This window comes from Agelaius tricolor, unplaced genomic scaffold, assembly GCF_023055355.1.
Source record: "Agelaius tricolor isolate 1412-34295 unplaced genomic scaffold, bAgeTri1.0.p SCAF_39, whole genome shotgun sequence".
Taxonomy (NCBI): domain Eukaryota; kingdom Metazoa; phylum Chordata; class Aves; order Passeriformes; family Icteridae; genus Agelaius; species Agelaius tricolor.
In genome coordinates, this window is record NW_027269299.1 from 885,178 (window position 1) to 900,033 (window position 14,856).

The window sequence follows — 14,856 nt, forward strand, 5'->3', positions numbered from 1 at the left end:
CCACATCCATGTCCCTTTCAGTGCTGCCTTTAGGGTGTCTGCAGCCTGGATCCAGAGCGCCCTGGGGGGCTCCTGCCTCTGCCTTTGCACTCAGGGTGAGGATGCCCAGCAGCCGCTGAGGCCGGCAGTGGGGACCAGGGCTGGGGCTTGTGGCCTGGCAGGTGCGGCTCTGGGGGCTGTGACACGCCAGGGCACGGGTCACTGTCACTGCCCTCCGGAGCCCTGGCTAGCTCTGTGATGCTCCAGGGACAATGGCAAGAGAGGGGAACTGGCTAGGTTAGGGTTTTGCCTGAGCCAGAACCTCTAGGCCAGCTGCCTAGCAGTAGAAACCCCCGGAGGACCGAGTGAAGGAGGCAGAGGAGGCTCTTCTGTGGTGTGAAATGCAGCGAATTCATTTGGAGAGGCGGTGGAAGGCACTTACAACAACACCCGCAACGAAATACAGAAGTTAAAAGAAGCCCCAGAACCCCTGTGCACGGGTTTTTAAAATCTTTCAAAACGGGGATTAGACACCATATAGTAACCAATAATCGACCCTCGGGGTGTGGTTTTGAGGGCTACAACAAATCAGAACAAGGGGAGGAGAGAGGGTTGGGACAGAGATTGGAGCTTGGGGTGAGGGACAGGGAACTGTCTGGAACAAAGGGTAGGGTTTGGGCTGATGGATGGGCCAAAGGGGCCGGGTTGTCTTGACAGAGAGGGAAAAATCTGGTCAGGAGGGAGGGGATTCCTTGAGGGACACTTGGGTAGGAGGGCATAACACAGGGGAGAAACTGACTGTAATAACTCGGGGAACACTTGAACACACCACAAGCTAACAGAACATTTGGCTCAGAAACTAACACAGCGCAACACAGACATTCAGGCTTTCAGCAGCCGAGAGGTGGCACTGTCAGAACCCGCGGCAGCTGCTGAAAGCCATCTCTCTCCTTCAGGCTCTTGCTGGGTGGGAAGGGCCTGCGAGCTGTGGGGGCTGCACTCCCCCTGTGCTGGGAGGATGATCTGTACCAGGGGAGAGCAGAAAGCTGCCACGGTGAGCAGAACATGCTCAGAGCATTACAGTTCAGAGAATGGCACTGCCCTGAAGGGCAAAAAGCTTGAAAGCATAGAATTCTGTGCAGCGCCGTTGCACAAATTTTCTCTTCAAGAACGTGCCCATTTTTGTAAACTGTAGATGAATACTCTGAGTTTTATAGAATACATGGGGTTTTTTCTTAAGGGTTTTGGGAGAACTCTCAAGTTTATTTCTATCTGCATTTTACATCCAGCATGTGTACAGGTTTTTAAAATTTTTCTTTTGTAAATACTTAGGGGAAAAAAATACCCAAGCATTTTTTAATCCTTTGGAATATTGTGATTAATATTTTTAGAAAGAAAACCTTGTTGAACATGGTTCAAATGTGAAAACACAGAGACAAGAAAAATAGCATAAAAATCTTTTTTAAAAGGGTGTATAATGAGGACTGCAGAACTAAGTCCTCCAAGGGCAAATTCTTCAAGAATGGCCAAGATACTTCCTTAAATGAAGGGAAATATGACCTGAAGCCATACAAAGTACAGCCAAAGCAAATGAAAACCCTTTGGAAAAGAGGGAATTTTGCCCGTGACATCAGTCTGTTGGGATAACTGAGGGATGCCCATCATCCTTGCACTGTATTCCTTGACATTTGTAGTGTGTTTTCTCCCAGTTTCTGTGAAGTGAATAAGAAGCTGCAGTTGTTTACCCTTAATTTAAGCTCCTAGGGCAATTACCAAGCACCATAAATGTTTTTTTGTAGCTGAGCAGGATTGAGTTTCCCAAATCTTCTACAAAGCAGAAGGGAACCACACAGTTACTTGTGCTAATGTTAATGAAGGGTTTCATGAAAGCAGGTGAATGAGAGCATTGCATTATAAAACTTCCACATTCAAGGAAACAGGAGTGCACTTGGAATAAAGCATATGAGGCTAGATTAACATCACAACAGGATAAAAGAAAATTACTTGGCAGGAAGTGATGTAGGGGGAAAAAAGCCATTTCTGATACATGTGCATGCATTTGTAAGCTAAAAGAGAAAAAGAAGGGCAGAGATAATAAGGAACAAAGATTTTAAAATTGCACTGTGCAGAAGAGACACACGAACTACCAGTGTGAACACAGCTGAGAGATTCAGCTTGGAGATGGATTAGAGTGGAATCCATTCACCAAAGGTCTCTGGTGCACACGAGTGCAAAGACTGAGGAAAAAAGGAGAACAGTTTAGTTTCTGAAAGCCATTTAGATTCCTGGAAGCATTGTCTAGAGATCTAAAATCTAAAGCCTCAGAGAATCTGAACCTAAAACATCCCCAAACATCTCAGGCGAGAACCCCTGAGTAGTGGCTGCGTCTGCTGTGTGGTGATGCAGGCGAGAGCAGGACTGCCAAGTGCTGAGGCAAAGGAAGGAAGGAGTGGACACGCGTTTGGATGCCCAGGCGCTGTATTTGACCCAGGCGGGGCCAGTGACGGTGTCAGGTAAGAACCGTTAGGGAGGCACCTATAAAGGGGAAAGGCGTAACGGACGGGGACACGAGGGACCAACAAACAGAACCGGGGCGGGGCACGAGGGACACAACTGAACCAATAGGAAGGGCCTGGGAGCGGGAAAAGGCTCAGGGGACAAATCATATGTTAGGTGAGGGATGATTGACATAGAAGAGTCTCGACCTGAGAGGGGACGGTTACAATGATTGACAGGTAACAGGTGGAAGGAATGAACCATTACAAGGGAGAACATGGGGGGAACTGTGATGTCAAACCAAATTCTTAACTTATAAATTAACCAACTTTACAATAAACCCATAAATATAAAACAAACAATGCTACACACAGTACATATGTACTGTTCTGCTGCTGTTTTAATTTTCTACCACATCCATAGGTTTATGATGGTTAAGAGAAGGGTTAATTTTTTTAAAATTAGAACTGGTTTGCTGAGGAAGCTAAAATCTAAGGAGCTGTTGGTGGTTCCAGATTTGTCCATCACAAGAAGACATCTACTCATGATGTTCTCTTTCTTTCTCTATTTTGGTGATGATTTCGGTAATAACTTTGATACCGGATTTGAGTGTCCATCAGGCTCTGTAAGATGCATTTTTGACTCCTGCCACTAGCCATTCTATATCAGGCTGGTACGGCGTTTGCTTTAGAATGTTAGCATCCCGTCTAGTTTGGAATTTGGGCGCTTGGTGATACCCATCATGTGCATTCTGCAGCATCTCTAGAGAAGTTCTTGTGTGGTGCAGCTGAAGTCGCATCCACTTTTGGTTGTGAAATTACAAATAGAGAAGTTAGTACCATTAGTAGTTTCATTAAGAGACTCAATTGTAATAGTTGTGCAAGCAGATCTCACACAGGCACATCCTCTTCCCATATAACACACCTGTGATAGTGCATGGGTAACTGGGCTCATTTCAAAAATACAAGTGCTGCCCTCAGCATGCAGACACCGACCCTCTCTTTCAAGCGCCGCATTTTTGCACACAAAATTCAGTGCGTCCCTTGGTACACATGCTTTGATACTAAGAGTTTGCCAGCTTCTAGTTTTCTTCTTGAAAATGGCCCAGACATGATGCTGAATGGGTCTGACAGTTACGTGAGTTCTTATAACTCCAAGGGCCAAAATTGGAATGACACGGTATTTTGTTGCATTCTTAATGGTTAATACAAAAGACTGCAGGGTTCTGTTCATTCTATGTGAAATTGGCCAATTGCAACCAAGTGTGGAAGTCTTTTTCAAATTGCTTTGTGGTTTCATTTTTAGCCATGATTTAGTTTATTCTTGTGCTAATTTCCCCAGCTCTCCTTTTTTACAGTTCTCCTGAGATTACAGACCATAGCCACACACAGCTGAGCTTGTGTACATTGAAATGCAAAGAAATGTCACCCTGTAGTTTTCCCATAAAGCCACCAACTGCTTGAAAATCCTGCTGTGTACTGTTGGCCAGGGTGCTTAATAGGTTAGCTGCCAGGCTTTGGGTATGGGCAAGTGATAGCAGGGTTGATCTGAGAGGAGTTTGTATCTGTCCAAGATAAGAGCTCACAGTGCTTACTTTCTTGAGTAAGACTTCTTGATCAATAGAATTTAATACTCCCAGTTCAGACCCAAACCATCCCCTTATGTCTTTTCTACACCTATCATTTGATGTCTGGGAATGTATCCACAGCTCCCATTCTTTTAGGCTTTGCTGTATGAGTGGGCAGAATTGCTGTTTAATTTTGGAAACATTAGCTTGTATCTTTACCTCCAGCTTTTTCAGAGAGTACTGTGGATTTAGAGGCAACAATTGTTCATTTGTTTGTCTTACCCCAGAGTGAAAGACTATATTATTTCACTTACGGGTCCTGTTCTACGGAGTTGTTTGCTGATGTAAAGTTGTTTGTTTTGATTTTAAATTTTAAATGTCTGTTGTGTGATCCATTCCGTTTCGCTCTTTGTCGAGTACCCAAGGCATGGTAACTGGTTTCTTCAGATACATTGCCTGCCTGTAGGCAAGAATTTCAGAAACCTTCAGAAACCTTGCACTGGCCCCTGGTAGTATTACAAAGGATGCTTTACGAAGTTCCCACTACAAATAGTTGAGTATTCTGAGTACCTCAGCCCATTAGAGGATGCAGCTGTGCTATTGGATTCCATGCATGTCTGGGTTGCCCTCACGTGGTCATGAAATTGGGCATGATATACCCTAACAGGATGATTGTGCTCCTGGCTACCCCTCCAGCTTGATTGGTTACTATTTCAGATGGCCAGGAATATCCCAAGTATGAAATTCAATTCTCAAAAGCAGATCCTGTATGAGACCTGTTCCATGTACTAAGCGTACAAGCAGGACAGTTTCTAACTCTAGTCGCACAAGAGCTGCCTGTTGGAAACAATATTTGTTGGGTCGGATTCCTGGCGGGCTCAGTTCCTGGATCTCTGTGTGATGATGGTCCTCCCACCCCACCTGTGCGCCAGAGATGAAGGGAACTATCTTGTGCTAGGTTATAGTCTCCCATTTTAATTTGCATAGTGCAAAAATCCTGATAGGATTCACATGAAAATGAATTCACACACTGCTTGTTAGAAAGGTCGCAGATGCGCATGATCACTCGAGCAATCTTCTCTGAACGAGGTTTGTGAGTTTCAAATTTACAAGCCACAGAGATCCTGCTTTCAGGTGGGACAAGAAAGGCATGCATGGAGTCAGGTTTTCCTCAATCTTTAACTGCTCGGTCATTAGTCCTTAAAATGGTGTAAAGTGCTTTTACCTTTTTAATCTCTTTTAGCCAGTTAGGTCCTGAATATTTTTGAGTGTTCCATCTACCAGGATCTTGCAGGCCAAGGAGATCATTATGGTAGTGACAGTCGTCTGCTGTGGCTTGCATTCTGATTAGAAGTATCGGGAAGACGATGATGGTGTGAAATGCATCCTTGTTTCTCCTGTTCTTTCTGAGGTCCACTTTTGGACTCCACTTGCCTTTTGCAAAGCATTTTAATTCTGGAATAATGTATCCAAGAGATGAATGCTTTAGGCTTTAAAGGCTGTGTAAGTGATTAAAAGTACTAAATAGACTCCTTTTTAATTTTGGGATAAGAGGCTTTCTACCTGGTCTACCTGGTCCCCAGGCTGGATTTGTGGAGGGAAGCATCCTCTTGCTCATGTGCTCAAAATGTGTTGGTTTATTTTCTGCAGCTGTTGTGTTAGTTGGACAACATGGTTCTGGAGATACCCCTCTCCAACTTGTACAGTATCTTCCCCTTGCTAGTTTTGCTTATATGGTCTTCTGTACAGTATTTCAAAGGGATTCAGATTTTCTTTTGTTCTTGGTCTTATCAAATCCGTTATAAAGCCAAAGGTAGGGCCTGGGGCCAAGGTATGTTGGCCTCTGGTACAGTTTTGACTATCTATTGTTTTACCGGATAATTAATCTTTTCCACCTGGCCACTGGCCTGGGGCCAATCCAGTGTGTGTAGGTGCCAGTTGATTTGGAGATTATTGCAAAGTTGCTGTGCAATATTTGCTAGGAAACGTGGTCCTCAGTCAGAGGAGATGTCTAAAGGCACTCTGAACCAGGGCATTATATTGTTTACCAAAATGTTGAAAACTTTGGCTTTATTTGTTTGGGTTGGGAATGCCTCAGGTCATGCTGAGAAGGTATCAGTTAAAGGCAGAAGGTATTTCTACCCCCCTTTTCTTGGCAATTCAGAAAAGTCAACTTGCCAGTGCTGTCCAGGATATTGTCCCTTGTCTACTGTGCCAAGCTCAACTCTAGTCCTGGTTTGTGGATTGGCTCTAAGACGTTATTTCACACCCTTGGGTTACCTGCTTTACACTAGAGTACAGGTTGCATCTTACTGTTGTCCTTATCAAATAATTATGTAAGGCATCCCCTTCCCAGTGTACACAATTATGTTCATCTTTAATTAATTTCCATGATGCTCTTTCTGGCATAACTGTCTATCCCTGAGGAGTTGAAAAAACATGTTTTCATTCTGCTTTCAAATTCTTTGTTAATTCTAGATCTTTCTGATTATACGGCATACATCACTGTCATATTGTTCCTTACCTTTGGGCATTAGTGCCTGAATCTCAGCATGGCTTTGTTCTGCTGCTCTTTTTGCAACCTGTAACCTCTTTTGGGGTCGGTTTCCCCTTTCTGATGCCCTTTTCAGTGCAGAATTGCAACCTCTTGAGGCAGTAGTACTGCCTGCAGCAATTTTAAGATTTCTTCTGAATGCTTCAACTGCTTTCCTTGAGCTGTCAATAGTCCTTTATCTTTCTAAACTGCTTCATGGGCGTCTATTACTCTAAAGGCATTCTTGGAATCTGTTCATCTATTGATCCTTTTTCCTCAGGCTGGTCAGAGGGTACGGGTTAAAGTGATTATCTCTGTCTTCTGAGCTGACTTGTGCAGGGCTTCTATCCCCTATTGCTCCGTGCTAATTGTATATCCTGATTTTCACTGATCTGCTCTTACAAAGCCACTCCCATCTGTGTACTGAGATTCTGCTCTTGGAATTGGGGTTTCTTTAAGATCTGGGCAGCTGGAATAAAGTGGACTGAATGGTTTTGATCCAGTCATGCTACAAAGGCTCCTTGTCTGTCTAGTGAGTAGCTGGGAATGCTGCTGGATGAACTAGAGAAGAGATTTGTTTTGTAATGCTGCGTTGTTCCACCAACATTGCCTGATATTTAAGGAATCTGGAGGGTGAAAGCCAATGCCCACCCTTTTGGTCAAGAATTGCTGCTACTGGATGTGAGATAAACACAATTATTTGTTGACCTAGAGTGAATTTCCAGGCTCCTTGGATGTCTGAAACAAGAGCAGCAACTGCTTACAGTCAGGCTGTCCCCTACTGACTGCATCCAGTTGTTTGGAAAATGATGCTATTGCTCTCTTCTATGGGCCAACTGTTTGAGCTAGTGCACCTAATGCCATCCCTTGCCTCTCCTAAGAGAAAAGCTGAAAGGCTTCCCAGACATCTGTCCAGCCCAGAGCAGGTGCTCTTTTCAAGTCCTCCTTCAGCTTTTGAAAGGCTTTCTTACTTTGGGGTGTCCATTTCAGGTCTCTGGGATTGTCTTCTAAGAGCTGCTACAGTGGCTTAACCAGCAGTCCACAGCCACTACCACAGTTAATGCAGCATCCAGTCACTCCTAGAAAGGTTCTCAGTTCTTTGGCATTAGTAGGGAGTGAGGTTCCGTGGGTGGTCCCTTTGCCGTCCTGTCTTAGTCCCTGCTGCGCTTGGGATATTTTGTAGCCTCGGTAAATGACTTCCTGTTTGATTATTTGAGCTTGATTTCTGGATGTCTTGTATCCACTTAGTCCCAGGTCATTTCATAGGCTTACTGTCCATTCCAGTCTTTTTAAGTTTCAGTGGCTAAAAGTAGATCATCTACCTATTGTAACACAATTCCATTTGTGGACGGGCTTACCCAACTTTCAAGGTCCTCAGCAAAGTGTTTTCCAAATATGGTTGGACTATTGTTGAATCCCTGTGGCCCTACAGTCCAGGTAAATTGACTTGTCCTTCCAGTCTCTGGGTTTCCCCATTCAAAGGCAAACCGGTTTTGGCTGCCAGGGTCCAAGGGTATACAGAAGAAAGCATCCTTGAGATCTGAAATGGTAAACCATCCATATTCATCTTTTAGTTTGCTTAGCAAAGCATATGGATTTGCAACCACTGGGTGGAGATCTCCAGCTATTTTATTAATAGCCTGTAGGTATTGAACCAGACTGTAGTTCAAACCATCAGGCTTTTGTATGGGTAAAATGGGTGTATTCTATTCAGATTCACATTCCAGTAACAACCCAAATTTTAGAAAATTGTCTATGATAGGCTTAACACTTTTTATGTTTTCCACCTTAAGTGGATATTGTTTAATTCTTATTGGTCATTTTCCAGGTTTAAGTCTAATGATTACAGCTTGTGCTGCTTTGGCCTTGCCAGGGGTCCCATCCACCCAGACTTTAAGACAAAGCTGACTAAGAACTTCTTCTGTGTCTCTTCTGATTTGGACAAAGCTGTAATGAGAGCTAGACTTAGAACACGATTATTTGTTGGTCATTGACTTTGATCTGAACTCCTCCAGGGCTAAACTACATTTCAGCCTGTTGGAACCTGTCACAACATTCTCATGTCTCCAACAAATCCTTCCAATGAGGTGTTTTGGGGGGTATAGGCATATATAGGAACTGATGTATTCCTACTGTTTTTCCCAGTTCATAAGATCGTGGTTTTAGAAAGGATGCCTTCTGCTGTTGACTTGTGGCTCCAATAACATTCACAACTTTACCAGGATCAATTTCTTCCAACTTTAATACAGAATGTGTTGCAGCCGCATTCACCAGACATTTCATTTTCCTCATCTTTTCCCCCAGTTCTCTTTTGACCAGAGGGTTTTCTGGGGGGATGCCCTCTAACCAGCCCTTGCATTGATTCAGTTCTGCAACCACCTTGGCTTTGAGTTGCAGGCAGTCTCTCTTCCAATGTCTGTCTTTCTTACAATAGGCACATTGAGTGGTCTAGAGGTTAGGGATAGGTCTCTGCCCACCCCAGCCATTTCTTTGTCCTGAGGAGGGGCCTTTGGGTGGCTCCTCTCCAAGGGCTGCAATAATAGTGTTAGTCAGTTCTTTCTCCAGTTGCTTATGCTCTACCCGACTATGGTTTATATGAACTCACCATGCTTCTTCTTGCAGTTTTTCTATACCTCGTCTTCTGTTTTTAATTTTAACTTTCTGCCTAATATCATTAGAGGATTGGCCCAGGAAAAGGGAAATGAGTTGGTTTTTGCCATAATCATCTGATGGGTCTGGAGCAGTGTATTTAAGCAAGGCTTCCTGAAATGGTTCAAAAATTCAGTCAGGGCTTCAAGAGGCCCTTGGTTCACTTGCTATAGTGCACTCCAAAGTACAGCCTTAGGGATACCATCTTCCAAAAGAAACCCATTCCCAATACTTCTGCAGGAATTGATAGTGACCAGAAGTATTACAGTCCCAGGGAGGTTTTGTGAGAGGGCATGTTTCTTCTGTATTTTCTCCTGCCCATAGCCTGGCTCTTCCATCATTCCGTGCAGTTTTTAATACCAGCTCCTTCCTTGTGTCTGTTAAAGCATCTAGCACAGGATCTATATCCTCCCCATCTGGGTCCAGGGCTTTAAGAAATGCCCTGGATCTTTTGGCTATTCCTGATGGATCATCCCAGTATTGTCTAGCCAGAAATTTCCAGGTTTCTAAATCAGCTCATGAGAGGCATATCTTGATTTTCATAAGACCTCAAGGTTCCGTCGCCTCCCATAACAGTGACTGAATGACCATCCCCCGAAAAGATGGTGATCTTCCTCCCAGCCCCTGCAAATGAGTCCAAGGGGGGCTGTTGTGGTGTGTTTTCTCTTTAATGCTTTGTTCTGTTATCCTTTATGTAATGGTTCAGTCTAAGTTGTACCCTCCTATCTTAGCTGTCTGTCTTGTCTTAAACCTGTTCTTTGATCTGGGATGTTCCCTGATCCTCCTCCCATTCAGCTGTCAATCCCACTTTGTACCAACCCTTTAGTCTAGAAACTTCCCTGTCAATCCCCTGTTCCTCAAAGCTCTATTGGTCTATGCAAACCCTCCCCCTGTTCCTCCTCATTGGTTTAAACATTGTAAGACCTGCCTTGTGCTCCTCCCCAGTCCATCCCCTATTGGTTGAAAATTTGTACCCGCCCCTGAGCCCTCCCCATATAAAAGTGCCTGCTGTCCTGTTTTCCGTGTTTTTTGTCCATGTGCTCTCCGTGGAATAAGGCTTTCCTTGGAACCCGTACAGACGAGCTCCTCCTTGTCCTTATCTGCGCCGTGTGCGTGACCACGGCTGGTGCCGTAGAGCTCTCGCTCTGAGCCGCGCCTCGGGTCATCCTGCTCCTGGGGTGTGTCCCACACCCGGCGTGGTGCTGTGGGGAGCTGGCAGAATTCCGGCACCGTGTCATGGGGGAATACTGAATGGTGACAATACCACGATTTCCTTTCTGCCTTTGGTTCTGTACTGGGAGTTCTTCCTCTTTCAAATTCTAGAGAGGAGGGGGGCTCAAAGGCACAGTTTTCTCAGCAGTATTTACCAGGGATTTTGACTGCATTCCCTGTCCTCCCTCTTCCCATGACTCAAAAGGAGCAACCAAACCCTCCATCCTTTCCTCATTCTCTTTGTATTTTAAACACCTTTGTCATATGGAACATGAAGAACAACACCTTCTTAGTCCTCCCTTTCCTTTTGTTTTGCATCTTTTTCCGCAGCCAACACAGAAGGGTCGCTTGGGGCCAAATTAAAGCCACATTCCTGCTGCAATTCACGGTGATCCTTCAGATAAACAAAACATATTTAGGTCCATAGCCTCATCTTATTTTCATTCTTTTCACAGAAATAATAGTAACCACAACACGGTATAATAACTCAGGGTTTCGTTTATTGGCTTCTTCTCCCTGTCTTTAAAAAGGGCCACTATTGATCACAGTATTTATTGAGGGTTTTCTTAGTCTCCGTGCCCTCAGGGCCTCTCTTATCTTCTTCCATTGTTTCAATAGGCATCCCAGGGGGTTTGGATTTATTCGCTTGCTGGCTGACACCCTCGTCCTCTCTTTATCTCCTCTTACACTCAGTTGATTTTTAATGATATTTGAATTCCCAAACTGAAATGTTATTTTTTTCTCTCCTCTCCTTGATCTTACTATTTTTACACCACAACTGGTACACACACGGCACCAATATTCTCTCCTGTAACCATGGCAATGTATATAAATAAAAGGACTACACCCCCTACACAAGAAACACGGGATCAGAATCCTTGCAGTCCTGCAGCCTTCCTGAGGCTCCTGCGTCACAGGTGCCTTCAAGGAACAATTGCAGGACTTGTTGACTTGGAGCTTTCCTGAGGCACTTCTCTTTAAGGTGCCCTTGAGGCCAGACTCTGGCATTGTTGTGGTCCTGGCTCCTGCCCTGGTGCCTCACAGGCTGCAGCCTCCTCCTGGCCTTGATAGAGAGATATGGGTTCTTGTCCTCAGCTTTGGGGCCATCTCCAGGTCTCTGCTGCTCTCCAGGCCTCCCAGGAAACTTTGAACTGCAGTGTTCAGGCAGGTTCCTGAACAGGAAGGACCTCCAAGAGATCCTGCAGTTGGATCAGATCTGGAGATTCAGCAAGGCCCTGGGAAGAATGGCCTGGAAGCCCCAGCCTCAGCCTGGAGAAGCCCCCTGACCGCACTGCTGAGTGTGCGGGGCTGGCAGCTGTGCCCCTGCCCAGTGCTGCAGCCATGGGCACCAGTGTGGAATCCTCTGATTCCTTTCCTCTCAGGGAAATCCCCACAGCCCTGCCTTGGAGAGAATTAGCATAGAGGTCCCCCCAGTCTGGTGGACAGAAAGGTCTTCCTCATGGACTTTTGCTTAACAATGATACATCCCAGTTCCTTTCCCCATATGTGCCAGCTTCCCCTGATTTCTCTTTTCCCTGTTTCCTTATTGGTTGGGGTACTCCTGGTTGTGGACTGGCCCTGTCCTCCCGGAAAGCCAATCCCTCTTGTCCTGCCCTTTCTACCACCCCCCTACCCTCCCCTACCCAAACCTTCTGCAGAGCACATGGTCTGTCTCTTGCCTCTGGTTCCCATTTGGAGTGTTGAAATAAACCTCGCTGGAACTGACCATATAAAAGGCCCTTCTGCCTCTCTTGGCTGAGCTAGCTGTGGTGAGTGTGGGGTGTGTGGACTTGACTGCCTTGCCTGAATGCTCACACAAGCAGCCTTTCCACAGGAACTGCTTATTGGGAAATAGGTAGCAGCAACCATCATCTAAACCCCACACTGCTACAGGCATTCCTCCCCCTGTGCTCCTTTCCTCTCATCCCCTCGGGACAGGTCTAGAAGTAGAAACTGCCTAAAAAAGACACAAGGGTGCTAACTGCCTCATGCCATTTCCAGTTCTCCCCTGTCCCTTTCTCAAGCTGGTACTGGCCATGTGTGGGAGACAGCCATGGAGAAGACAAACCTGGAATGCCATGGGAGGACACCACTGTTTAAGTTAGGCTGAGAGACTGGCACAATTGCCCATGGTTCTTTCCTTGTTAATGTTAATGTGCTGTTGTCAATCGACTGCTATTTGTCTCCCAGTTCCATGAAAGTTCTCTACTCCCCATGCCTCCATTGGCTTTCCCTGAGAGACCCCTCCCACTCTGCTCCCTCACTGGTGTATCCTGTGTCACCCCACCTTAACTCCACCCCTGACTTCCTTCCCCATTGGATAATTTGAACCCTGAGCCCTCCTACCTTCCCCCAGTTATATACCCTGGTGCCCCCTGGCTCTTTGCCCCTGGTTCCCTTCAGTGGAGGTTGTGTTCCTGCTTGCTCCTGTTTCTCTCCTCACCTTTACCCCACCCGGACCTCTGGATCTTCCCCAAATAAACCCTGATAGATCTGCCATGCAAAGAGTCCTCTCATTTTCACTGATGAGGCTTTGATTTCACCATCCGGGCTCAGGCATCTGGTGGCCTGAGGCAGCCCAAAATGGAGATGCTTTCGGTGCTGCAGGCACCCCAACAGCACCTGCCTGGGGAAGCTACTCTGGCCACCCACAGCCATGCCAGGCTGGGCTCTAACAGAAGCCCTTTTTTTACAGCCCTTTATCCTGAACTTCCATTAACTTCTATTGGACAAGATGGCACTGGCCGCATGGCCGGGTCTCCCATTTTGAATGCTGCGGTGCAAGATTCTCCTGCCTTGGCCACTCAAAAAGGCATCTGGGATGGTCCTCCTCCATTCCTTTCCTCACCCCAACCTCTGAGCCCTGCCCCCGCAGCGGGTGCTGCCTCCGCGTGTCGCAGACATCTTTTCATGAAAATCCTTTCCTTAGGATTTTTTCCTCCTGAGAAGCTGTGAGGCCTCAGGAACAAAATGTAAATAATGGTTATCTGCTGCTGTGGAATGCAACAGGTGTTTCTGTGATTGGTGTCATGTGGATGTTTGGAATTAATGGCCAATCACAGCCCAGCTGGCTCAGACTCTGTCCGCGCCACAAACACCTGTATTATTCATTCTATTCTTAGCTTAGCTTAGCTTTCTGAGATGAAACCTTTTCTTCTATTCTTTTAGTATGGTTTTAATGTAATATAAATCATAAAATAATAAATCAAGCCTTCTGAAATATGGAGTCAAATCCTCGTCTCTTCCTTCAACATAAGAGCCCTGTGACCGCTGTCACATCCAGGCCTCCCGGGAAATGCTGCATTGTTCAGCCAGGTTCCTGCACAGGAGGGATCTCCAAAAGAAGCTGTGGGTGGATCAGACCTGGAGGTTTGGCGAGGGCCTGGTAAGGACGGCCTGGAAGCCCCAGCCTCAGGCTGGAGAAGCCCCCTGAATGCGCTGCTCATGGTGTGCGGCTGGCAGGGAGAGTAACTGAGAGCAAAGCACAGCAGCTAGAGGAGGATCAGCCCTTCCTATCCCTCCCACAGATCCTGCCAGCCAGAAACGCTTGCCATGATGATCCCTCTCCCACTGGGGCAGCCAGAAGGAAATGGGGTGCTGGGAACACCACCTACCCTTCCCAGGACCCATCCGCTTGCTGCTTCTTGCGACAGAAATCCAGGCCCTTCTGCAGAGTCTCCCTGGACAGGAAAGAAGTCATCCACTTCAGAAGCAGCTCAAACCCAGTGTTTGCTTCACTGGGGGCTCCATCAGCCCCTCTGAGGCTTGGATGGGTCCCATTATTGGAGGGCACAAGAGACAAGAGCATGCAGACAGGCAGCTACATTGTTCAGGAGGCCATGGCAGGCAGCTTGGGACAGTGAGCCTGCCTTCTCCCCTGCCCAGCTCTCATCTCAGTGCCTCACCTGATCTCCAGGGCTCGGTGCTCAGGGAACTGGCTCTGGAAGTGTCTCAGTGCCTGCATGACAGCTGATGTGCATTCCACGTATGTGTAGTCAATCATGATGTCACCTGCCAGCAGGCAGTGGGTATCAGTGCCACAGCCCCTGTGTGAGCAAGCCTGCAGGCCAGCCACTGCCAGCCTGTCCCAGAGCCAGGGCACACTGATCCCCTGCCAGGCACCCGCTGGGCATGGTGAGCCCAGGCCACTCTGTCCCTTCTCAGTGGGCAGGACAACCAACCCCCAGAGCTGCCCTTACCAAACACCTCCGAGGGCTTCAGCAGCTCCAGTAAGTGGCCTCCTCGCTTGGTTTCATATGTGGCAAAGCCTCCATCCGGGTTCCTCGTGCTCAGCAACTGCCCAGACAAGCAGAGAAGGGGGTGGTACAACCTCATGGGCAGCACTACTCCAGTCTGGCCCCAAGCCAGCTGTGAGGATAAAGTCAGACCTACAGGTCTATGGGGCAGGCAGAAAACCCAG

General features: G+C 46.6%; 1 protein-coding gene and 1 pseudogene across 1 annotated transcript; one reads left to right on the forward strand and one right to left on the reverse strand.

Moving 5' to 3' along the window:
• The window catches only part of LOC139603508 (zinc finger protein 271-like), a 233,306-nt pseudogene that overhangs the window by 48,195 nt on the left and 170,255 nt on the right, over positions 1 to 14,856 (forward strand).
• Positions 13,995 to 14,844, reverse strand: LOC139603495 (lanosterol synthase-like). Its single transcript, XM_071454461.1, has 3 exons — positions 14,636 to 14,844; positions 14,342 to 14,447; positions 13,995 to 14,116 (listed from the first exon to the last, which is right to left on the reverse strand). Exons 1-3 carry the CDS (start codon positions 14,769 to 14,771, stop codon positions 14,047 to 14,049), a joined length of 312 nt encoding a protein of 103 aa, XP_071310562.1. The 5' UTR covers positions 14,772 to 14,844; the 3' UTR covers positions 13,995 to 14,046.